Source organism: Ornithorhynchus anatinus, chromosome X5 (assembly GCF_004115215.2).
Source record: "Ornithorhynchus anatinus isolate Pmale09 chromosome X5, mOrnAna1.pri.v4, whole genome shotgun sequence".
In the NCBI taxonomy this organism is placed as follows: domain Eukaryota; kingdom Metazoa; phylum Chordata; class Mammalia; order Monotremata; family Ornithorhynchidae; genus Ornithorhynchus; species Ornithorhynchus anatinus.
Window position 1 is genome coordinate 15,459,905 of NC_041753.1, and position 23,854 is coordinate 15,483,758.

The following is a 23,854-nucleotide window of genomic DNA, read 5'->3' on the forward strand; positions in this document are numbered from 1 at the left end:
TTTGAGGATGAGGAGAGCAGTGATCTGTTGGATGTGAAGGGTGAGGGAGTGTCAGGAAGGAGAGAGGACATGGGAGAGGCGAGAACAAGACACAGCTGAGAAGGTCTACTTGAGATGAATGAAAAGTGTGAGATATAGTGGATAGAGTGGATAGGTCGGAGAAGAGAGCTGATTGCGGGCCTTGAAGCCAACAGTTGGGAGCAAGCAACCACTGGATTTTCTGAGAAGTGGGGAGATTGCGTGCAGAACACCATTTTAGAAGACTGACCCAGGCAGTGGACAGAAGGGTGGACTGGAGAGGGGACAGACTGGAGGTCAGGAGATCAGGGACGAGACTGATGTGGTAGTTAAGCTCCACAAAATAAGACAAGTGCCTGGACCAATGTGGTACTGCTTGGATGGAGAGGACAAGGCAGGTTCTGGAAATGTAACCGAGGAAGAACCAACAGGTTTCAGTGACAGGCTGAATAGGAGGGTTGGAAGAGATGGAGTCAAGGATAATGCCAAGGTTTGGGGCTTGACAGGCTGAATAGGAGGGTTGGAAGAGATGGAGTCAAGGATAATGCCAAGGTTTGGGGCTTGAGAGATGGGGTGGATGGTGCCGCTGTCAACTGTGTTGGGGAAATCGGGTGGAGGACAGGATTTGTGGGGGAAGACGAGTTCAACTTTGGACATGTTGAGCTTGTGGTGGTGGCAGGACAACCAAGTAGAAAAGTCCTGGAGGCAAGGCGCAATAGGAGAATGCAGAAAAGAGAGGTGAGGGCTAGTGAAGTAGATTTGGGAGTCATAATGATAACAACTGTGGTATTTATTAAGCCCTTACTATGTGCCAAGCTGGAGTATAGAAGATAATCAGAACCCACATGGGGCACAGTCTAAGTAGGAGAGAGAACAGGTATTGAATCCCCATTTTGTAGATGAGGGAACTGAGACCCAGAGAAGTGACTTGCACAAGGTCACATAGCAGACAAATAGCAGAGCTGGGATTAGAACCCAGGTCCTCTGACTCCCAGTCCCGTGCTCTTTCCAGTAGGCCACACTGCTTCTCATCCGCCTAGAGGTAATAGTTGAAATTGTGGGCGTGGACGAGTTCCTTAAATGAGTGAAAACTGAGAAGGAGCCCCAGAAGCAGTGTGGCCTAGTGGATAGAACACAGGCCTGGGAGTCAGAAGGACCTGGGTTCCAATCCTGGCTCCATTACTAGTCTGCTGTGTGACCTTGGACAAGTCACTTCACTTCTCCAAACCTCCGCTACTTTACTTAATGGGGACTAAGACTGTGAGCCCCATGTGGGACATGGACTGTATCCAACTTGATTAGCTTGTATCTACCCCAGGGCCTAGTACAGTGCCAGGCACTGTAAACGTCCCTAGTAAACGCCTAACAAATACCATGAAAACAAAACCCCCCAAAAACAGAGCCCTGAGGAACACCCACAGATAGAGAGTGGGAGGCAGAGGAAGGATTCGCCAGAACGGTAGGAGAATCAGGAGAGAACTGAGTCAAAAACACCAAGGTTAGATAATGTTTTCAGGAGAAGGAAGCGGTCCACAATGTAGAAGGCAGCTGAGAGGTCAAGGAGGATTAGGACAGGAACGTTTATTAGATTGGTGAGGAGGTCTTTGGAGACCTTGGAGAAGGCAGCTTCACTGGAGTGAAGGGGGCAGAAACTAGATTGTTGAAGGTCAAAAGGGGAGTTGGAGGGGAGAAAGTGGAGGCAGTGGGGGTAAACAACCCATTCGGGGAATTTGAACAGGTATGGATGGAGGGAAATGAGGCAATATCTATCTGGCACAGTGTGGTCCAAATATGGGACAGAGAGGGTCCAGTTAGGGACAGGATAGGGGAGCTGAGGGTGTGTCTGCAAGCAGAGGAGGAGCCAGCAGAGAGTGTGCAATTGCCACCAATGGTGTTCGTGAAGGGAAGAAGAATGGGCAAATAGTGTTTAAAGAGGACGTGAATAAACAAATTCCAACCTTCAGAACATTCAAATACCTTGGCATACTTACCTGGAGTTTTTACAGGTCTTAGATGACAGAGATGGAGACTGTTTTCAATTTACATTTTATCTAGTCAGCCAGTAAGTGTTTACTGAGTGACCCCATGATGCATAATGACCGTTCAACAGACATTACTGTACAGCATGGTGAGGTTAGTTCCTCTAATTTTTGGAGCAGCATGGCATGGAAAGAGCAGGCAAGGGTTCTGGTCTTGGGAGGCAACCCAGGGACAGACAGAACAGACCTAGAACACAAATTTATCTGCTGCCAGAAGGGTGAGGGAATGAAATGCCCCAAGTTATTCCACAGATTCTGCTCTGGCATGTTTGAAAATGTCATTAACCTACAAGAAGATGGGCAGAGTACTCACCGGCTCTAGCCCACAGGTAGGTCAGGCTTTAGCGCTCCCTCTTTCTTCCTCCCTACCCCTGCCACAGATTTTACTCAATGGAGTAGTCACCACTAAATATTCCTGCCATTTTCTCTCCCTGGTTCTTCCAGAGCAACTCCCTCTGGGCCATTTAGGAATGTTACTTGTGTGCAGAGAGCATGGGCTAGTGGCAAGAGCATGGGCTTGGGAGTCAGAGAATGCAGTTCTAATCCTGGCTCCACCATGTCTGCTGTGTGACCTTGAGCAAGTCACTTCACTTCTCTGTGCCTCAGCTATCTCATCTGTAAAACGGGGATTAAGACTGTGAACCCCATGTGGGACAGGGACTGTGTCCAACCTTATTTCCTTATATCTACCCCAGTGCTTAGCACATAGTAAGCACTTAAATACAATAACAATTATTATTATTATTATTATTAAAAGTTCCAAGACATTCTGGCATGGTGGGCTGGACTAACCACAAGGATGGACTCCTTACTTTCTTAACAAGGCTGTGACCCATCGTCCCTGTTTCACAAGCCTGCAACCTTGGTGTTAATCTTGACCCCTGTTTCTCTTTCAACCCACATATTCAGTCAATCACAAAATCCTATAGGCTCTTTCTTCACACCATCTCCAGAATCCACCCCTTCCTTTATATCCAAACTGCCACCATGCTGGTCCAAGCACTATCATAATCCACCCATCTCGAATACCACATCAACCTCCTCACTGACCTGACTGGCTCCAGACTCTCCCCTCTCCAGTCCATGCTTAGCTCTGCTGCCCGAGTCAAAAACCTTCAATGATTACCCATCTCTCTCCTCATCAAGTAGAAACGCTTGACCATTAGCTTTAAGGCACTCAATAAGGAACATCTCCGCAATTTATCCTTACTCTTCTTCCACTACAACCCCACCTGTACACTTTGCTCCTCTACGAGAAGCAGCGTGGCTTAGTGGAAAGAACCCAGGCTTGGAAGTCAGAGGACATGGGTTCTAATCCCAGCTCTGCCACTTGTCAACTGTGTGACTTTGGGCAAGTCACTTAACTTCTCTGTGCCTCAATTACCTCAACTGTAAAATGGGGATTAAGACTATGAGCCTCACAGAGGACAACCTGATAACCTTGTATCTATCCCAGCGCTTAGAATAGTGCTTGGCACATAGTAAGCACTTAAATACCATTATTATTATTATTAATGACAATCTAATGTGTCTCACTGTATCTCGCTCTCGTCTCTCTGTCAACCTCTTACTCATGCCCTCCCTCCTTTTTGCCTGAAACTCCCTCCCTCTTCACATCTGTCAGGCCACTGCTCTCCCCATCTTCAAAGCCATACTAAAATGACATCTCCGCCGGGAAGCCTTTCCTGACTAATCTCTTATCTCCCAGTAATTCTCTCTCCCTACTTCATCACCCATGCACTTGAGTCCCTAAGGACTTGGGTACTTATCCTATCCTTTCCCCCAACAGGACTTTAAACTCTTTAAACTAGGTTGCTTCCCCTTACCTGTAATTTATTTTAGTGTTTGTCGACCCTTTAAGCTCCTGGAATGCAGGGATCATGTTTCTGACTCTACTGTACTGTCCCAAGCACTTAGTACAGTGCTCAGTAAATATTATATCCTGAGTAAATACTGGTTAATTGCTTGACAGGTGCATTTCAAAGGGCTCCCAGGTAGAACCAGATCTTTAGGCCCATTCTTAAAGAGAACTGTTCACCGCTTCTTCCATCTAGGGAAAACCCTAGCAGAGGTGAGAGCTGGGTTTATCCCCACTCTGGTTCTGTCCCTTTCCACCCTCCCCAACAGTGAGACCTACCCAAACTCCTCTCGGCAAGGAAGGTTTATAAGACAGAGAAAAGAGGGGGAACGAACCCAGGTCTAACTCAATCATACCAGTTCTTTCATTCCAGAGCAACCTGGGGAAAGACAGACCAGATTTAGAACAAAAATTTATCTGCTGCCAGAAGGGCGAGGGAATGAAAGGCTCAAAGTTATTCCACAGATTCTGCTCTGGTACGTTTGAAAATGTCATTAATCTGCAAACTGGTGGGCAGGACAGGTCTCCTGAGTAGATGGGTTCCTCCCTGCTGACCAATCTGTAGCAGAGTGCTGAGCACTTTCTTGGTCCCCGAGGGGTTTCTCGGACCTGAATTCCAGCCAGTGGAGGAAGGAGAAAGACAGGAGGAGAAAAGAGAAGGGGATTGTCTAGGACTGCCAATTCCACTAGCATGCAAGTGACTCAGCTGTATGCTACCGATTTAACTGGAGTCCCTAAAGTGAATGTTTTCTGTTGTTAGTTGACAATAAAGTCAGGGTTCCCAAAGGACACAATTTACCACCCATCACCAATTTCACAGGAGGTCCTGTTAAATATCTGCTGGTTGTAGACAGAGAATGCAAATAAAGGCTCCAGGAAGAATTAAAAAAAAATCTTAGGCTACATTCTCCACTCAGTAAAGACAGCCTTCCTGCTTTCATTGTCTTGAGACCAAGGTTACAACAGCTCTATTGCTTTCCAACAGTCGACTAAGCCAGATAAAAGGGTCTTCGGATCAAGGTATGATGAACCAGGCAAAACTCAGGTCACATAATCGTCGTGGGCAGGAATGTGTCTGTTATACTGTACTCTTCCAACTGCTTAGTACCGTGCTTTGCACACAGTAAGCGCTCAATAAATAAGATTGAATGAATGAACATAATATAAGGAAGTGATGTGTTAGCTGGGAAATAACAAATCCATGTACTCAGAAAGCACCTGTTAGCCAAAGGAGTTCAGACATTATCTCATTCCTGGTACCTCTGCAGTTCACTGGGGGAAGCAGAATTATAATCCAAATCTTAGGTCTAAACCCTGCACTCTACCTGCCAGATAACCCTGCTTCCAGGGGAAGGTGAACTCTGCCTCTTCAATCGAGGGGCTTTGCACAGGGTGACAATCAATCGATCGATGGTATTTACTGAACAATTACTGTGGGGAGAGCACCATAATAAGTGCTTGGTTCCCTCTAGGTAAACTCACTGGGGGCAAGCAAAGTGCTAACTCTGTTGTATGCTCCCAAGCACTTAGTACAGTGCTCTGCACCCAGTAAGTGCTCAATAAATATCATTGATTGATTGGGAAACTACAATAGAGTTGGCAGACATGATTTCTGCCCTCAAGGAGATTACAATCTAGTGGAGGAGACAGACATTCAAATAAATTAAAGATAGGGGAAGCAGCAAACTATAAAGATCTGTCTGGAAAGCCAGGAATGGAGTAACTTTGAAATGCAGAAAGAGTCAGCCCTGGGCGAAGCCATTTCAAATAATGTTGTTTGGTTCTTCATCCTCAGAGATCAATCTTTTTATTAATGTCCTTGAGATTTAAAAGTCTTAAGATATGCCACAGCCAGATATCTGCAGGCTATAAATTATTTTCCTCTGCAACCTGTGTGATTATTTTATTGTAGGTTCAAAGAATCAGGGGTAGGGGCCCTGTACATCATTTGTGATATCGCCTACGTTTTCTTCAAAAATACAGAGTGCCTTTTCCTAGTCTTGTATATCTCTAGACAGTGACTGCTGCTACATTTCCCACCATACCATTAAACAAGCAAGCACCTTATTACTGTTATAACTGAGAATATTCCCAGCACAGAGGGAACGAAGAATGATAAGCAAGAAAATCTAACTGTAAATAGGCATAATGATGCAGAGTCATTAGTCAAAAATGAATGCTTGGCCTGTGACAACTGACAGATTCTGAATATTGACTGTGCTACTGAAGAAGTCATTCTCCATAATAACATATAATGAATAGGTTCATTCTATGAAAAGGGAACCTGCCTAGACAAGCAGGAAACAGGGTCTCTGCCATTTCACAGAACAGTTGGCAATAACCTCAAATGTGAGACTCAGGTTGTGATGAAAAAAAAGTAAATGCAGAAAGGCAACATGAGTCGAGGAAGAAACTAGGAACTAGCTGGTTGGTAACCATTTTGAAATGTTATGAATAAAGATGGCTACTGCTGATTCATGGAATGACAATCCTCAGCCATTTTGGGCTGATAGTACTGCAGTTCCTTAGCCTAAGTACCACTGCCTCTCACAGTGGATTTTTAGATATAGTTGGATCCATACACTCTATCAGAAATACTTTCTCTTAGAAAACACATCACAGAAATGCAATTATATCATCAGGGGGTTGGGGAGAGGGTGATCATTGTGCCTGTCAACCCCCCTTCCCCCCAAAAAAACCCTAAATTTCCCAACAACTGTTAAAAAGTTGAAGAGTGTATTATGTACCAAAAACTTTTCATGTCTACCTAGTTCTGATTCATTTAAGCTTACAAAGCATTTTCTAAAAATATCTAGTATACAGTCTAATACCAAGAATGTCAGCGAAAGAGGGGAATGACATTTTCATTACCAAATAACTAAAAATGTTCTCAAAGATTTCTTAGAATCAGCACTAAGAATGCCTCTTGAAAATAAAAGGCAGAATCACAAAAAAATAGGTTTTCTGAGAACACCACTACTGCAAACATTTGAACATTTTTTTTTAATGCCACAAATCTATTTAAGGATCTGATTCACCACAGTCAAACTGTTTCAGGAGGAAGAGGATGCTTTGAAATGGCTATTTTCCTCACTACCCAAATCTCTCCATTTTCAGTACCTAGAACTACAGAATCAGTACCTATATCAGCAGAGTTCTGAATATTTGTTTGACAAATCACTCTGCGTTGGAGGAGGATAGAGAGAGGACGAGAGGGGAGGGAAAATGATTATGTAACTAGAAGGCCGACTCAGTAGACAGCAGCAAAGGCATCTCTCTGCAGCTTTTCCAAGCTGTTCAGAATCACGTTCCCTGTACAATTTAGTTATATAAGCATTTTCCATTTTACAGGTTTCTATGCCACTGGCCAGAAACCCAAACCAATGAGCCTTACCTGGCTTTGTATCTGAGGACTTTGGAATAACCAATAGAGCTCCTTTAGAGTGTGTAGCAGCAGGTGCCTAAGGAGACCACTGCCATGTCAAAAAAAATCATTCTCTCCACTTTCATAGGCAAATAGGCTTTTGACCCAGGAAACACAGATGTCTGCAGTGATCCCCATTCCAAAGCTAAATTTATGCAATTACTATTCATTCATTAGTTTTTATTACATGCCTATTGTGTGCAGAGCATTGAACTAGGTATTTGAGAGAGTACCCTAAAAATAACCCTGACTAAGCCGTCCTTTCCTCTTCTCCCAATCCCTTCTGCGTCGCCCTGACTTGCTCCCTGTATTCATCACCCCTCTCCCAGCCCCACAGCACTTATGTACATTATCTGTAATTTATTTATTTATATTAATGTCTCAACCTCTAGACTGTAAACTCCTTGTGGGCAGGGAATGAGTCTGCTTATTGTTATATGGTACTCTCCCAAATGCTTAGTACAGTGCTCTGCACACAGTAATAATAATAATGTTGTATTTGTTAAGCGCTTACTATGTGCAGAGCAATGTTCTAAGCGCTGGGGTAGACACAGGGGAATCAGGTTGTCCCAAGTGGGGCTCACAGTCTTCATCCCCATTTTACAGATGAGGTAACAGGCACAGAGAAGTGAAGTGACTTGCCCACAGTCACACAGCTGACAAGTGGCAGAGCCGGGATTTGAACCCATGACCTCTGACTCCAAAGTCCGTGCTCTTTCCACTGAGCCACGCTGCTTCTCCATAGCCACGCAGTACGCACTCAATAAATACAAATAAATGAAAAATGAATGAATAAAAAAAACTACCTGTTCCTTATGCTTAAGTGAGGAGCTTACAATCTTATGGAGGAGAGTCAGGCAGCTAAAAATTGTCTACATGGACTGGGGAAGAGACAGTCGCAGAAGTAGGGGGAAAAGGAAAATAATGAAATAAAAAAATGGATTTTTTTTTTATGGGTAGCTTCTGGGATGACAATGACCAGGGGAGGTGGTAATTGGGTGGTGAGGAAGTTGAAGGGGGAAGTGGCTCCCAGCAGAAGGAAGGGCATGAGTAAGGGGTTGAAGAAGTAAAAGTGGAGAACAAGGTGCAATCAGAAGGTTAGCTTGGGAGGAGCCAAGAGTGTGAGCTGGGGTATAACGGTGAAGAGAGTGGAAATGCAAACAGGAAAGTGCTTTCTTCAAAGGCCTCCTAAAACCTCCTCCAGGAAAGCCTTCCCCAAGTATTTCTCTGTGTCAACCCAACACTAGCCCTTAGCAGTTACATATTTTATTCCTATCCTCAGCACTCATGTACATCTGTTGCTTTTAAATTTCGATGGACATCTGTACATGCAATTTCTTATTGAGCTATTTTAGCCTCATTCATTTGTACTACTTCCTGCTCTATCCTTTCTCCTGCTTTAGCTATTGCTAATGATTTTTGCTTGTCTCCTCCCCCAATCTATTAGATTATAGGCTCCTTGAAGGCTATTGTTGTATTCTTCCAAGTGCTTAGAACAGTGCTTAGCATTCAGGAGCCCTCGATAAATACCATTGATTGATAAAGTGAGACCCTTGAAGGATGTTCTGTTTGATGCGAAGAGAAATAGGGAGCGATTGGAGGTATTTGAAGAGTAGAATGATGTGTTCTGAATGATATTTTACAAAGATGATCCAGGCTGCTGTACATGGGTTGGATTGAAGAGAGAGAGGAGAGAGGAAGGCCAGTAAGAAGGCTACCACCGTAGTTCACTTTTCACTTGGAGCTAGAACCAGGGTGGTGGCCATGAGTGTAGAGGAAGAAGCAGGTTGAAGAAATGTTGCTGGAAGAATCTAATTAATAAATTTGGAAGTTCATTTTAGTCATGCCAAGGGGTTCCTTGAGTCAGTTTGTTTCCGGAAAAATATTTTAGAAAGCTCACAGACTACCTTCACTGTTATCACACTGTGACACCGTGGCCTAGTGGAAAGAGCCCAAGCCTGGGAATCAAAAGACCAGGGTTCTAGCTCCAGCTCTGCCACTGGCCTATGGTGTTATCTTGGATGAGTCACTTAACCTCAGTTTCATCATTCATAAAATGGGAATAAGATGCATGCCCTCCCTACCTCTTAGACTGTCAACCCCATGTGGGACAGGGACTGTGTCCAATCGATTATCTTGTATCTATCCCAGCGCTTAGCATAGTATTTGGCACCTAGAAAGTGCTTAATAAACACTATAAAAAATACATTTCTTCTCTGACCTGACTTGTCAGAGAAGTGAAGGCAATACAATTTACAATATTTTAATACAATGGGGTTCAGATGTCAAAGTTGGAAAGTATTTTTCTATATAGCATTTGTAAAATTTTCATCACTAAGATTATTTTATTTTCTCCACTCCTAATTGGAACAGGACCCCTTAAATTAGAAAGTGTTCTGACTGGAATTCATATTTATCTTCCAATTTAATCATCTATTTCTTCATACCAAATTATTCGCCTAGTGTGGACGTGTTCAAGAGGATAGGGCTTGATGAGTGCATTTTTTCTATGAGGAGGAAAAGGGACTAAAAATCACATAGAAGTTACCAAAAATTTTTTTTTAAATCTAAATCAATCATACTATGAGATTGAAGTACCAGTCAGTACACATGGTTGCCTACTTTTCTGCTTTTAGTATGGAGGCAGTGCAGGTTAATGAGCAATAAAGTCCCTTTCAGGAGGCAGAGCCATACAGGCATGAAGAGTCATGCATTAACCAGTGAGTGCTGCTGGGACTTGCTAGTTCACACAGGGACTCCCACACATAATAATGATGATGATGATGATGATGGTGGTCTGAAGTGCTTACTATGTGCCAAACACTGGGGTAGACACAAGATAATCAGACCAGTCACAGTCCCTGTCCCACAAGGGGTTCACTTTCTAAGAGGGAGGGGGAACAGGTAGTTTATCCCCATTTTATAGATGAGAAAACCGAGGGACAGTTAAGTTATGCAAGGTCACCCAGCAGACAAGTGGAGGAGCCAGGATTAGAACCCTGGTTTCCTGATTCCCAGGCCTGTGCTCTTTCCACTAGGCTTGCCACACTGGCTGGCTTTTGGTGTGGTCCAATTGTTGTTATTGAATGTACCACATTTTCCTTTCCCTGTGTTTCCGCAGTCAGTCCCCTCCCTTTGGATCAGCAGCCATGTCTTATCTTTCCCCAAGGCTACATACGGGGCCTTGCAAGACCACAGTTCTCTCTCTGTCTTCAAAACACTTCTGAACTCACATCTCCTCCAAGAGGCCTTCCCTGATCAATTTCTCCTCTCTCCACTCTAACTTCCTCCCACTACTGCCACTTCAGCACTTCCTTAACACCTAAGCATATGGGTACTCATTCCCCCTTCTCCCAGTTTAGCACATAAAGATGTTATCAGTAGATCGATCATATTTATCGAGCACTTACTGTGCACCAAGCACTGTACTAAGCACTTGGTAGAGTACAATATAACAGAGTCGGTAGACATGTTCCCTGCCCACAATGAGCTTACAGTACAGAGGGGGAGAAAGACATTAATATAAATAAATAAATTACCGATATGGATATAAGGGCTGAGGGAGGGGTGAATAAAAGATGCAGATCCAAGTGCAAGGGTGGCACAGAAGGGAGCCAGAGAAAAAGAAATGAGGCCTAGTTGGGGAAGACCTCTTGGAGGAGATGTGCTTTTTACATGTACTTTCTATATGGACTTTTGACATGTAATTATATGTACATAATTGGGGTATTTGTTAAGCACTAACTATGTGTTAAACACAGCACTGAGCACTTCAGTAGACCTAATACCATCAGATCAGAGTCTCGCTCCCACACAGGACTCACAGTTTAAAGGGGAGGGAAAAGAGGTATTTAATACCCATTTTACTGATGAGGAAACCTAGGCACAGGGCATTTAAGTAATTTGCCCAATGTCCCCTAGCAGACAAGTGATGGAGTTAAGGATCAGATTCCCGGTCTTGTACTCTTTCCACTAACTCTCTTGATTCCCCCTAACTGTAATTTATTTTAGTGTCTGTATGCCCCACTTAAGCATAGAGATCAGGCCTATTAACTCTATTGTACTCTCCCAAGACCCAAGTATAGTGCTCTGCCTCCTTGCTCTCCCTTCTCAAGTTAGTAATAATAATAATGGCATATGTTAAGTGTTTACTATGTGCAGTTCACACTTCAATCTGCTGCCTGGATCCTTTTTCTGAAAAGCCAATCAGTCCACATCTCCCCACTTCTCTAGAACCTCCAGTCGCTGCCCATCCACTTCCGCATCAAGCAGAGACTCCTTACCATTGGCGTTAAGGCACTCAACCAGTTCTCTCCCTCCTATCTTACTTCGTTGCTCTCCTACTACAACCCAACTCGTACAATCCTCTCCTCTGCACCAATGCTGTACCTCTATCTTCCCTATTCTGCCATTGACCCCTTGCCCAAGCCCCCTTGGAACTGGAACTCCCTCCCTCCCTTAATAGCAGAGAATTCACCATTCTCCCCACCTTCGAAACCCTCCTAAAAATCCATCTCCTCCAAGAGGCCATCCCTGACTAGGCCCTCATTTCCCCCAGCTGCCCTCCCTTTTGTTTAACTATGCACTCGGCTGTGTACCCCTTAAGCACTTTCATCACCCCAGCTCCACAGCACATACCCTGATACTCTACTAATTTTCCCCTATCTGTAATTGACTTGAATGGCTATCTCCCTGGTAGACTGTAAGCTTCTTGCAACTCTATTGTGTTGTACTTTTCCAAGTGTTTGATACAGTGCTTTGCACACAGTAAGCTCCCAATAGATACCATTGATGGATTGATACGCACTCAATAAATGCTATTTATTGATCGACTGTAAGTGCTTAACAGATATCAGAAAACATCACCATTTTACTTTGTTGCCTGTCTCCCCCTTCTAGACTGTGAGCCCCTTGTTGGGTAGGGATTGTCACTATCTGTTGCTGAATTGTACTTTCCAAACACTTAGTACAGTGCTCTGCACACAGTAAGCGCTCAGTAAATACGATTGAATGAATGAAGACATAAGTACTTCTATTCAACAGACTGTTATTTTTCCTTGGAACCTATCACCAGACCTATCACCTCTCTGTCCAAAGTGAAACTAAGGTTCAGTCTGAGAAAGGTATAGCTGATTCTTCAGTGTCTTGGTCCTCCAACTCATTCATTTAATTGCGTTCATCTAGTGCTTACTGTGTGCAGAGCACTGAACTAAGCGATTGGGAAAATGCAATACAGAAATAGAGACAATCCCTGCCCACAATGAGCTCACAGTCATACACTCACCACCAGCATGCTCAGAAAGAATCCCCAACTCCCACCACCTATCCACGATTGTCTGAGCCTTAATTTTAAATCCCTCAGAGAAGGTTGCTTAACTATTTAATCCGAATTGCCCAATCAATCTACTAAATTCTACTCATGCCAAGAATTTAATAGCTTTCAGATGATGTGTGGGCCTTATCATTTAGCAATAATATTAAATATATAACTAAAAGCATTTCATTAGAACAGTAACTATGTTTTTGTCCATCCCTTTGAGTCCCTGGAGCAGGCTAGTTGTCAGAAGACAGAACTAAAAGGTCAAGAAAGCCAATTACTAATGAGTAACTTTGGGCCAACCCTCAACTTCTCTGAAAGGGTCTTTCAAGTGTAAAATGGGATAATGCCACTTTGAGCCCCTACAGATTTTTCGAGGTGGCTGTTAGATGGAACTTGAGTAGAAAGTGGTATCGTGATTAGCGTGAAAGGTAGGAATCAGATCCCCGTACCTAAAGAGATCACTCCACTCAAGGGCCAGGAGTGTAATAATAATAATAATCCCTCCCTACTTTTCAGGGTTGCTGTTGGGTGGAACTTGAGTAGAAAGTGGTAAAATGATTAGAGTGAAAGGTAGGAATCAGGTCCCTGTACCGAAAGAGATCACTTCACTCAGGGCCAGCAGCGTAATAATAATAATAATAATCCCTACCTACTTTTCAGGGTTGTTGTTGGTGGAACCTGAGTAGAAAATGCCCAGTGATTAGACTGGAAAGTAGGAATCAGATCCCTGTACCTACGGAGATCAGTCCATTCAAGGGAATAATAATAATAATTCCTACCTAGCTCTCAGGGTTGCCGTTATGTGGAACTTGAGTAGAAAGTGTACAATGATTAGATTGAAAGGTAGGCATCATATCCCTGTACCTATGCAGATCACTCTGAGTGTAATAATAATTAACAATAACAACAACAATAATAATATTTGCTAAGCACTTACCATGTGCCGAGTGCTGTACTAGGCTCTGGCGTAGATACAGTATCGTCAGGTTCAACACGGTTCCTAACCCACAGGGGGCTCACAGTCTAAGTAGGAGGTATCTCACCCTCATCTTGCAGATGAAGAAACTGCAGCCCAGAGAAATTAAGTGACTCATTTATCCCAGATCGCCCAGCAGGCAAGTGGCAGAGCCGGGATTAGGAGCCAGGTCCTCTGACTCCCAGGCCCCGTGCTCTTCCGCACAGCGTACACGCAAACCTCTTCTGTTTTCAGGCTGCCTTGAACCCTTCCCCCTCTTGCCTTTGATTATGGTATTTGTTACGCGCTTACTAAGTGCCAAGCACTGCTCTAAGCGCTGGGGTAGGTACAAGGTAATTGGGTTGTCCCACATGGGACTCCCCCCCTTAATCCCCACTTTACAGATGCTGTAACTGAGGCCCAGAGAAGTGAAGTGACTTGCCTGAGGTCACACAGCAGACTAGCGGCATTTCTTTCCGGGGATGCACACTCCCCATCCCCCCGGGGCGGATGCCCTGTCCAGAGCAGTGGTAGTGGGTCCCATCTGATTCCAGATTCCTGCTGGCGGCAGCAGGGGAAGGGGAGCAAAAGCAGATGGGAGTTGGGGGAGGGCGGGGGGCGGCGCCACTTACGAAATGTAGGCCGGGTAACCGAATCCGATCAGGTTGCAGAGGAGGGAGGCTCCGTAGCCGATCACCAGGTACACGGCCAAAAGCCCAATGGCACCTGGTTGTGGGTGAAACAAGAAGAACCAGAAGGGGTTAGGGTGGCGGAGAGCACACAGGGATGGGGGGGGAGGGAGGCAGCACCGGTAGACTGCCAACTCCTCGAGGGCGGGGATCGCGTCTTCTCAAGTCTACGGTGCTCTTCCACAGTGCTCTGCACGCACAGAACCCTCCATAAATACCATTGTTTGATCAGGGACCCGTCTGAGATCCGTCCGTCCGGAGCGGGCAGGGGCGCGACGGCTGGCACTTCGGAGAAAAGGGGGAAAATGAAATCTTGGAATAGAAGCCGAAAATAACGATGATGGTATTTGTTAAGCGCTTATTATGTGCCGAGCACTGTTGTAAGCGTTGGGGGGGGGATACAAGATAATCAGGCTTTCCCACGTTGGGCTCACAGTCTCGATCCCCACTTTACAGATGAGGTCACTGAAGCACAGAGAAGTAAAACGACTTGCCCAAGGCCACACAGCACACAAGTGGCGGAGTCGGAATTAGAACCGACGACCTCTGACACCCAAGCCCGTACTCGGTGGGGAGGGGGGAGTCCTGCCACCGGGTCCCACTCTTCGGGGAGAGGGGAAACCGGGGGGGGGGGGAAGAGAAGGAGCAGAAAGGGTAGAAGAGGGAGGAGAGGAGGGAAAAGGGGGGAGGGGGATGGGCCTCCCTGACCTGCAAATATAAAGCGATACATGGCAGCTCCGCTCCGAGGTTGTGCGATCGGACACGTCAGCGCCCTGGCGCTTTCCCGCCCTCTGCCCGCCCCCCTCCCCTAATGCCCGCCAGCGGCCCAGTCTCGCATAGCCCGGGGCGACCACGGGTGACTCACATCCCGGTTTCTTCTCCTCCCCACCCCTCGGGGCCGGCCCGCCCGCAGTAGTGGGGGGGAGGGGGGTGTCCGCCGAGCTGGTGTAATCCGAACCCCCCGGGCTTTTGCCCGGCCCCTCCCTGCCCGCTCCACTCGCTCGCCCCGTCACCTCTCCGGATAGCCCGGGGGGGGGGGGGGCGTCCATCGGGGGACCCCCCCCCCTCCCCCGGCAGCCGCGGGGAGGGCGAGGGAGAAGAGGGTCGAGGGGGGTAGGGGAAGCAGCCGGGGAAAAGGGGAGCCGAACGGGGCCACCCACCGAGGGCGATGTAGGTCCTGCTCACGCCAGTCTTGGCCTCGGCTCTCGCCAGCAGGTCGGTCATGAGGTTCTTCTCGTGCAGGAACCGATCGAAGCGCTGCCTCATGGCCGCGGTCATGGCTGGACGGCTGCGGCGGTCCTCCTTTGTGTTCCGAATCCCGCTTCGGCCGGTGCGAACCTGCTGCTCTGGCCTTCTTGCCCCGAGCAGCTCTGCAGTCGGAGCCGGAGTGGCAGCGGGGGGCAGGGCGGGCAGGAGTAGCGTCATCGGGGGCGGTGTCAGCTTCCCCCCACTCGCCATCCGGCCTGCAAGCGCCACACCCAGCCTGCCGCAGCACCGCGCCCCCTCAACGATCCCGGACCCCCCGAATGACCGAGCACCCGAGCTGCCGTAAGGAGCACGAAGGTCAGCCGCTCCGGAATTCATCTCTTCATAGAGCGGACTCCCCCAAGAGCTCAGTACAGTCCTTTTGACCACAGTAAGCGCTCAAGATAGAGACCAGAGATTGACTGATTGGTTGGTGGCCAGCTAGCCGGTCTCCAACCCCGACCCTCGGCTTCTCCTCCCAAACGGTTAATTTCAGTCCGATTTTTCGGTAACGGTGTCCGTTCAACGCTCACTCTGTGTCAAGCCCTCTTCCAAGCGCTGGTAGAGGTACAGGTTAATTAGGACAGACAGGGCTCCCGCCCCTCATGGGGCTCCCAGTCTGAGAAGGAGGGAGAACAAGGGTCGAATCCCCAATTTTACAGTTGAGGAAACCGAGGCACGGAGAAGTCCAACGTCACACAGCTCCCAGTTAGCAGAGCGGGATTAGAACCCAGGCCTTCTGCCTCCCAGGCCCGGGCTCTCCCCACTGGGCCGCAATGCTTCACCAGTTTCCTTGTTGGCCCTCCACGGCCCACGGCCTCCTTGCCATCTGGTTTTATACGCTTAGCTTGGTTTCATCCGTTTTCAAACATTCACCAAAAGCAATGGCTCTGCTTCTCTGGGCTAATGTCAACCTGATGAGTTTGAGAAGCAACGTGGCCCAGCGGCCAGATCACACGCCCGGGAGTCAAAGACCCTTGGTTCTAATCCCAGCTCCGCCACATCTCCGCCATGTGACCCTGGGCCTCAGTTCTTCACTTCTCTGGGCCTCAGTTACCTCATCTGTAAAATGGGGATTGAGATTGGGAGCCCCATGTGGGATAGAGACTGTGTCCAACCTGATTAACTTGTATCTACCCCACCTCTCAGAACAGTGCTTGGCACATAGTAAACACGTAACGAGTACCTTTTTTTTTTTTTTTTTAGGATGAATCCTGAGTGCTCTGCTCGGTCCCCAGCAAACGCCACAAATCCCATCAACAGCTCACGCCCTCTCTGTCATCGCCCAGAGGAGATGGAAGGTGAAGAAAACAACCAAAATAAGGACAGGTATACGAAAGAGGAAGAATTGGGTGAGTCAGAAGGACCTAGGAAAAATAGAAAAAAAGGAGAGAAGAGGAAAGAAAAATAGAACTCAAGATGAAAAACAGGAAAGTAGGAAAGCTGGCAGAAGCAGAGATCAAGTCAGATTTGCCAGATAAAATAGGATAAGCTGAATATGATTTTTTTTTAAACTGCCATCAGGAAGGAAATAAAATGTGAGATAGGAGAATGAAAGCTATTTTTTTTTTTAAAAAAAAGCACAAATGCAAAGGAAATATGTAAATCACATTTGATTATTTGCCCTTCTGCTTATCCCCGAGCATTTTCTAAGGAACGCATCTGGGCAGCACAATATGCTTAATTTTTTTTTCTTTCGTTAGTAAATTTACTACTGTGTTTGCATTGAAACTTACGTTTAACTGTCGGTCAGTCAGTCAATCGTATTTATTGAGTGTTTACTGTGTGAAGAGCACTGTGCTGATCGCTTGGGGGAGTCCAATATAACAGCACACTGTTCCCTGCCCACAACAGTTTACAGTCTTTTTTTCACCAATGAGCAAGGCGATAGGAAAAGGGCCTATGGCTAGACAACTGTTGTATCTCCAATATTCAAAGTCTCAATGCTATGACATTTGCCATCCATGACTCTTGTGAGAGTATCCTCTACCTCACCTTTCCCTTTCTCTAATTACTTTCATTTTTCCTTCCCTATAATTTCTTCCTTTCTACCTTAGCTCTACCCACTGTTTTTCCTGTCATAAATAAGAAGAATGGTGGTATTTGTTAAGCTCTTACATTATGCCAAGTACTGTACTAAATGCTGGGGTAGATACAAGATAATAAGCTCAGATAGAGTATCTCACATGGGGCTCACAGTCTAATGGGGAGGGAGAACAGGTATTTATTTAGGCCCTCTTTCCTGCCTTCCCCCACCCTCCATCCCCCCTCCCCAGCGGAAAACTACCTGGCTTCGGCACCCTTGGCGTGCCCAAGCTCAGAGTCACATGAAGATGGCCCATCCTTGAAATGGCATCAGAGCTGGAGCCAGGCAGGCAGAGATGTGCCCGAACCATTCTAGGCAGGTGGTCCTGGCCGTGGTCACCGCTACTGAGGCTTTTCAGAGCTGTTTCGATTTCAGGAGTCACCTGGGCCAGGGATGGTAAGACGGGAGGAGGGGAGAATTGCTGTTAGAAATTAAATCTTCCTACAACAGCTGCCACGCATATGTGATGTCAGATGGAGCGAGGGGGTCACTGGTGGAGACAACAGCACTTCACCTCCAGTGTCCCTCCACCCTCTCTGGCATTAGGCATGTGGGGCAGCAATCTTAGATAGGTCCATAACGGTGCCATATTACAATGTCCCAAGTAGCGACCATCTCAGTAGGGTCAGGAGGCATGGAATGCTGTCTGAAACTGGCTGCGAGACCCCATTTAAGCCCTTGCATTAATCTGGCCTTGTGGGAGACAGGAGGAAAATGAGAGGGAGAGGAAGGGAAAGAAGGGGAGGGGAGGGAAATCTAGTGCATTCATTCATTCATTCAGTCAGTCAGTCATATTTATTGAGCACTTACTGTGCGAAGAAGCCTGTACTAAGTACTTGGGAGCATACGATATAAAAATCAGCAGTCACATCTGCACCCAGGAGGCATTCGATAAATGTCTCTGAATACATTTATTTACTCTCCCTGCTGAACAGCCTCCTCCAGCCTGAACAGACTGAGAAAGGGCCTCCTCTCCCCTCCTCCTCCCTTTTCTTCTTCTTTTCCATGACCACTGCCACTTCTTTCATCCTTCCATGGCTCTGGGGCCAGGCTTCTCTCACCCCTGGTCCTGAAGCTGCTGCAGGTTGATGATGGCAACAGCATCAGGGGTGGGGCATGGAGACTGGCTGGCCCTGTGGGGTTTAAACAACCTTCACATTGATTGTTTAAAGAGAAACAGCGTGGCCTGATGGCTAGAGCACAGAATCAGGAGAACCTGGGTTCTAATCCCGGCTTCGCCATTTGCTGGCCATGTGACTTTGGGTAAGTCAGTTCATTTCTCTGTGCCTCAATCACCTGATCTGTAAAATGGGGATTAAGGCCATGAGCCTCATGTAAGACATGGACTACATCCGACCTGTTTAGCATGTATCTACCCCAGCGCTTAGTACAGTGCCGGACACATAGTGAGCACTTAAATATCATTTAAAAAGAAAAAAGAAAACAACAACAAAAACATGCTTCTGGATATCTGGGGCAGAGGAGCTTCCCTGCCTTAGCCGCGGAACCTGATGAAGATGATGGGAAACCTGCAGGCGTCGGCTTCCAGGAACCGTATCCTGTCGTCAGAGGACAAGAGGTGGAGTCGCCATTTTGACTCCACTTTTGGACTCTTTCCAGCTTGCAGGAGTGGGATGAACTCACTACAGCTGCCCACTCTGTGAGCTGTGGCTGCTCACTCTGTCCAAAAAGCTTTGAGAATAATGATAAGGGGCTGTGTCCTTGCAGTGCCAAGGCCATGGAGGCACAGCCCTCCCTCATCTCTCTTGTCCATTACCCTTGGGGGATTCAACACAACCAGCAGAAAAATTCTACTGCAGCCATCAAAATAGCAACCCTCCCCCTCCTCCCCTGCTGCTTCTGTTCTTGAGAAGCAGTGTGGCCTAAGGGGTAGAGAATGGTCCTGGGAGTGTAATCTCAGCACTGCCACTTATCTGCTGGGTGACTTGGGCAAGACACTTCACTTCTCATTGCCTTTGTCCCCCATCAGCAAAATGGAGATTCAGACTGTGAGCCCCATGCGGGACATAGACTGTGTCCAAACCGAATAGTTTATATCTACCCCAGTGCTTAGGACAGTGCCTGACACATAGTCAGTGCTTAACAAATTCCCTAAAAAGAAAAAAAAAAAGGATTGCTAGGAACTGTGAGCTTGTCGTGGACAGGGAATGTGTCTACCAAATCTGTTGTATTGTACTCTCCCAAGTGTTTAAATGGGCTCTGCACACAGTAACCTCTCAATAAATATGATTGATTGATTGGGGCCACTACTAAAATAACCCCAGAGCTGTTGGGAAGGGAAGCATTTTCATGGAGATAGGGGTGTGCATACTCAAGAAGGGGTAGAAGGGAATGGTGAATTTTGGCTTGGTGGGGTTTGGGGGGTAGTGAAAAGATTTTCTCTTCTCCAGACCCACTGCGGTGTGGCCTAGTGGATAGAGCACAGACCTGCGAGTCAGAAGGATCTGGGTTCTAGTCCTGGCTCTCCCACTTGTGTGCTGTGTGACCTAGGGCAAGTCACTTCACTTCTCTGTGCCTAAGTTACCTCATCTGTAAAATGGGGATTAAGTCTGTGAGCCCTACATGGGACAGAGACTGCATCCAACCCAAATTTTCTGGAATCCACCCCAGCTCGTAGAACAGTGCCCGGCACATAGTAAATGCTTAATAAATACCACAGTTATTATCACATTGAGTTGTTATGACATCTTAAAGTCACTGCTCTTCAACTGTTTCCATGACTTCTATGTAGAGCCAAGGGATCTAACCTTTGATGCTGTCAATGGGATTGTGTTTGTAGACTGAAGGTCATATACAGCCTTTGTGTCCTATCATCCAACTGGTCTTTCAGACAAATTCTGTCAGATTTATGACTCAGTACAGCAGTGCTAGGAAGGGTCTGAAGCAAGGTCAAGATAAAATTGCTACATGCCCTTTAGAGTTAGTGAGAGGTGTTTTTTTTAGCATCCCAGCTTCTAATAACCTCTTATCAGTTCTACACCACAATGGAGAAGCTACACTCAAAAGTGATAAGGAATTTAAAAGGCCTGAGTAATATGATAGCTGCTGACGCCCAATTTTTAAATAGCATTGTCTGTTCTCTGTGTCCTCAAAAATGGGAATATATGTTTTTATGGTACTTGTTAAGTGCTTACCATGTGCTGGGCACTGTATTAAGCTCTAGGGTAGATAATAAATCATTATGGCAATAATAGTAATGATTATGGTACTTGTTAAGTGCTTACTATGTCCTAAGCACTGTTCAAAGCACTAGGGTCGCTGCAAGCTAATCAGGTTGGACATAGTCCTTGTCCCACATGGGGCTCACACTTTTATCCCCATTTAACAGATGAAGGAACTGAGCCCCAGAGAACTGAAGTGACTTGCCCAAGGTCACACAGCAGACATGTGGCAGAGCCAGGATTAGAACCCATGTCCTTATGACTCCCAGGCCCGTGATCTCTCCTCTAAGCCACACTGCTTCCCCAGATGAAAGATAATTAAGATTGGCCACAGTCCCTGACCCATATGGAGCTCACAGTATAAATCAGAGGGAGGAGGATTTAATCCCCATTTTACAGATGAGGTGACCGAGGCACAGATAAATTAAGTGACTTGCCCAAGGTTATCCAGCAGACAAGTGGTAGAACTGGGATTAGAACCCAGGCCTGCTGACTCCCAGACCCGTCCTCTTTCCACTAGGCCACATTGCTTCTCAACTTTCAACTTTCCTGACTTTCTTCTTAAAAATCACAAAAAACTTAGAATCACAAATGAGCCTATAGTTTGATGCCTTTGACAACTACTGATTCTTAGGTTGAACACAGAAGCATTGTATTTGACTTTCTGCAATAGCTGTAATTTTTAATTTTGTACTATGGTAAATATGTTTTATATTTCACGTAATATAATATTCCAATACTATGCATATAGTGTTAATATATTTTGTTAGTCTGGCATATGAAATGGAGTATAGGAATATTCTCTATTTCTGGAGTATCTTATTAAGAATGTGGCTTTTGGCCACCCATGCTTATAGAATTTGTCATCTTTAACTCTTGACTTGCCTGCTGCCCAAGAAAGAACTTTTGCTTGTTTTTTAGGGATGTCGTCATTCGAACAATAGTGCTAGAATCGAAATCTTTTTGGATTCTTAGTCAGGGATTCAGGCAATATTTGTTGAACTCCCCTCTCTGTGCAGAACATGGTCAAAGTCCCTAGAAGAATTACAAAGGCAGATGTCTTGGCCCCGTTCTTAAGAAGCCTACTCACTAAAGGGTGGGACAAGCCAAATTATAAACATAAATAAATCTCTGTTCATGAAGATCAAATGGAAGGAACATAAGAACGTAAATGACAGGCACATGAAACCAAAGACATTCATTCATTCATTCAATCATATTTATTGATCGCTTACTGTGTGCAGGGCACTGTATTAAGCGCTTGGAAAGTACAATCCAGGAACAAAGACAATCCCTGCCCACAACGGGCTCACAGTAGTATGATTTATAGTAGTGCCTTTGAGAAATACTCTCTTACACACTTATAAATTAATATTCCTTCAGTCGTATTCATTGAGCACTTACTGTACTTAAGTGCTTGGGAAAGTACAACTATATATATAAATATATATATATGAATATGTGTTTGTGATATAAACTATATATAAACTATATATATATATAAACTATATCTCAGTTTATAGCTAAATCTAGAGAGAGCTGTTCTTATTTTTTGGAGATGTTGCGACTATCATGTCTGCATGTGGGACTGAAAAGACCAGTGTGTGATCAACACACCCTGCCTCCCAGTCTGCAACTGGAAGTAGACATTTGTTGCATTAATAGTTTGGTCCCATACAGGACCTGTCTGTCTCTTAGGGGAAGCAGCGTGGCCTAGTGGATAGAGCACAGGCCTGAGAGAAGGACCTGGGTTCTAATCCTCACTCTGCCACTTGTCTGCTGTGTGACCTTGGGCAGGTCACTTCACTTTTCTGTGCCTAAATTACCTCATCTGTAAAATGGGGATTAAGACTGTGAACCCCATGTGGGACAGGGACTATGTCCAACCCAATTATCTTGTATCTACCCCAGTGGTTAGTACAGTGCCTGGCACCTAGTAAGTGCTTGAAAAATACCACAGTGATTATTATTACTGGTATCTAGATCTTCACAAAGATTTTATTCACAGAGAGCAACCACTCTCAGGATTGCTGCACCTCAGGCTGGTCTAACTGCTGCAGTGGTCTCCCAACAGTCTTCTGCTACTTTCATTGTTTAAGATTGCACTCTGCTATCTCATTATATTGTTTTTCTGCCCTCCTGACTTGCCTGTGACCCTTTTCAGATCCCCTTACAACAGCTGCTGTCTGCAATTCTTTTCACATGTCCTGCCCAGCAGAGCTATATTGCTGTGAGCACTGCTTAAATACTGCTTATCTGAATGCGTTCCAGGACTTCATTCGTTCTGTCACTTGATGTTGAATAGAGTTCTTAAAATGGCGCTGATGAAATTACCCTAGAAGCTGGATGCATCTTCTGTTGTAAGGCTGTCTCCTGACCTTGGACACCATTCATTCATTTATTCATTCAGTTGTATTTATTGAGCACTTACTGTGTGCAGAGCACTGTACTAAGTGCTTGGTAGAGTACATTACAACAGTAAACAGACACATTCCCTGCCCACAGCGAGTTTATAGTCCAGAGGCGGGGAGACAGACATCAATGCAAATGAATAAATTTCAGATACATAAGTGCTGTGGGGCTGGGAGGGGGGAAGAGTAAAGTGAGCAAGTCAGGGTGACCCAAAAGGGAGTGGGAGAAGAGGAAAGGGGGATTTAATCTGGGAAGACCTCTTGGAGGAGATGTTTCATCTTTGGTGTGGGGTTTGATGTCACTTTGTCAACACACTCTGTTTGACGGTGTGCCAAAAGCCATGCAATTTGATTTCCAAACTCCTTCTTTATCTAGCTGGGCATCATTGGACAGTGTGCTACATCACTGGACAGTAGCAGGAGTCGATGACAGTTTTAAATTCTGCATTGTGGATGCAAACCTTTAGTTTGGGGTAGAGCATCCCAGGTATGGGCTGGCATATTACTTTTGTTTTCTTCAGTCTTATTGTCAGTCCATAGCCCAGTGCTGCATCAGCAAAGTAATTCATCATCATTTACATTGTACTCTTGTGTATGTGGGTGTCTCCAGAGCATAGTCATCTCTAT

At 45.8% G+C, this 23,854-nt stretch overlaps 1 protein-coding gene and 1 long non-coding RNA gene across 3 annotated transcripts in view; one reads left to right on the forward strand and one right to left on the reverse strand.

The window, feature by feature from the left end:
* REEP5 (receptor accessory protein 5) overlaps nt 1–15,683 on the reverse strand; it is a 42,511-nt gene extending 26,828 nt beyond the window's left edge. Inside the window, exons 1-2 of the mRNA XM_001507295.6 lie at nt 15,464–15,683; nt 14,247–14,340 (exon numbers count right to left, since the gene is read on the reverse strand). Of these exons, the coding sequence (XP_001507345.3) occupies nt 14,247–14,340; nt 15,464–15,581 (212 nt within the window). The 5' untranslated portion in view covers nt 15,582–15,683. The remainder of the gene's footprint in view (nt 1–14,246; nt 14,341–15,463) is intronic.
* Nucleotides 15,684–15,765: 82 nt separating this feature from the next.
* On the forward strand, nt 15,766–17,100 carry LOC103170395. 2 transcript variants are annotated; one of them, XR_003755948.1, is made up of 2 exons: nt 15,766–15,939; nt 16,755–17,100. It is a non-coding gene; the product is annotated as an uncharacterized LOC103170395 (long non-coding RNA). The 2 variants fall into 2 exon arrangements; XR_486143.2 differs by having other exon boundaries at nt 15,766–15,866.
* Nucleotides 17,101–23,854: the final 6,754 nt, after the last annotated feature.